Source organism: Echinops telfairi, unplaced genomic scaffold (genome assembly GCF_000313985.2).
Source record: "Echinops telfairi isolate 266 unplaced genomic scaffold, ASM31398v2 ScPeMD7_7400;HRSCAF=8409, whole genome shotgun sequence".
NCBI lineage: Eukaryota > Metazoa > Chordata > Mammalia > Afrosoricida > Tenrecidae > Echinops > Echinops telfairi.
The window spans coordinates 22,635,541-22,635,932 of record NW_022111300.1 but is presented as its reverse complement, the minus strand read 5'-3'; the positions used below and the strand labels follow the sequence as shown (position 1 = coordinate 22,635,932).

The 392-nt window shown below is 41.1% G+C and overlaps 1 protein-coding gene across 1 annotated transcript in view; it reads right to left on the bottom strand.

The window, feature by feature from the left end:
* The window catches only part of ELP2 (elongator acetyltransferase complex subunit 2), a gene marked incomplete at its 5' end in the record, with an annotated part of 44,783 nt that overhangs the window by 28,000 nt on the left and 16,391 nt on the right, over window positions 1-392 (bottom strand). The window contains one exon of the mRNA XM_045296035.1: window positions 129-229. Within this exon, the coding sequence (XP_045151970.1) occupies window positions 129-229 (101 nt within the window). The remainder of the gene's footprint in view (window positions 1-128; window positions 230-392) is intronic.

The window sequence follows — 392 nt, the reverse complement described above, 5'->3', positions numbered from 1 at the left end:
TAAGGCTGTGTGAAATTACAAATGCGATACACTTGGGACTTCTTATCCACTCTATTTTCTACAAAGTCTCGACTTCACATGGTCAGCCTCAAACTCTGTGTACGAAGTTTAACTGAGATGCTGGTCACCTTACCTCTGTACAATGAAGGTTGCCAATGAACAGCATTTACCCAGCTCTCATGCCCAGCCAGCACAGTCTCCAGAGTCACGGCAAACGCGAGTGTGGTGCCTGTAACACAAGCAAACACTGCAGGCTTTCCTCAGAGCTCTTCCAAATTGAAGAACAGCTTGAGAACCAACTCAGTTGTGGAAACAGTATAAAATTTTAAAAATGACAATGATTCCTTAGATTCAACAAAAATAAAAGGCATTCTAAAATTTCATTAACTTCA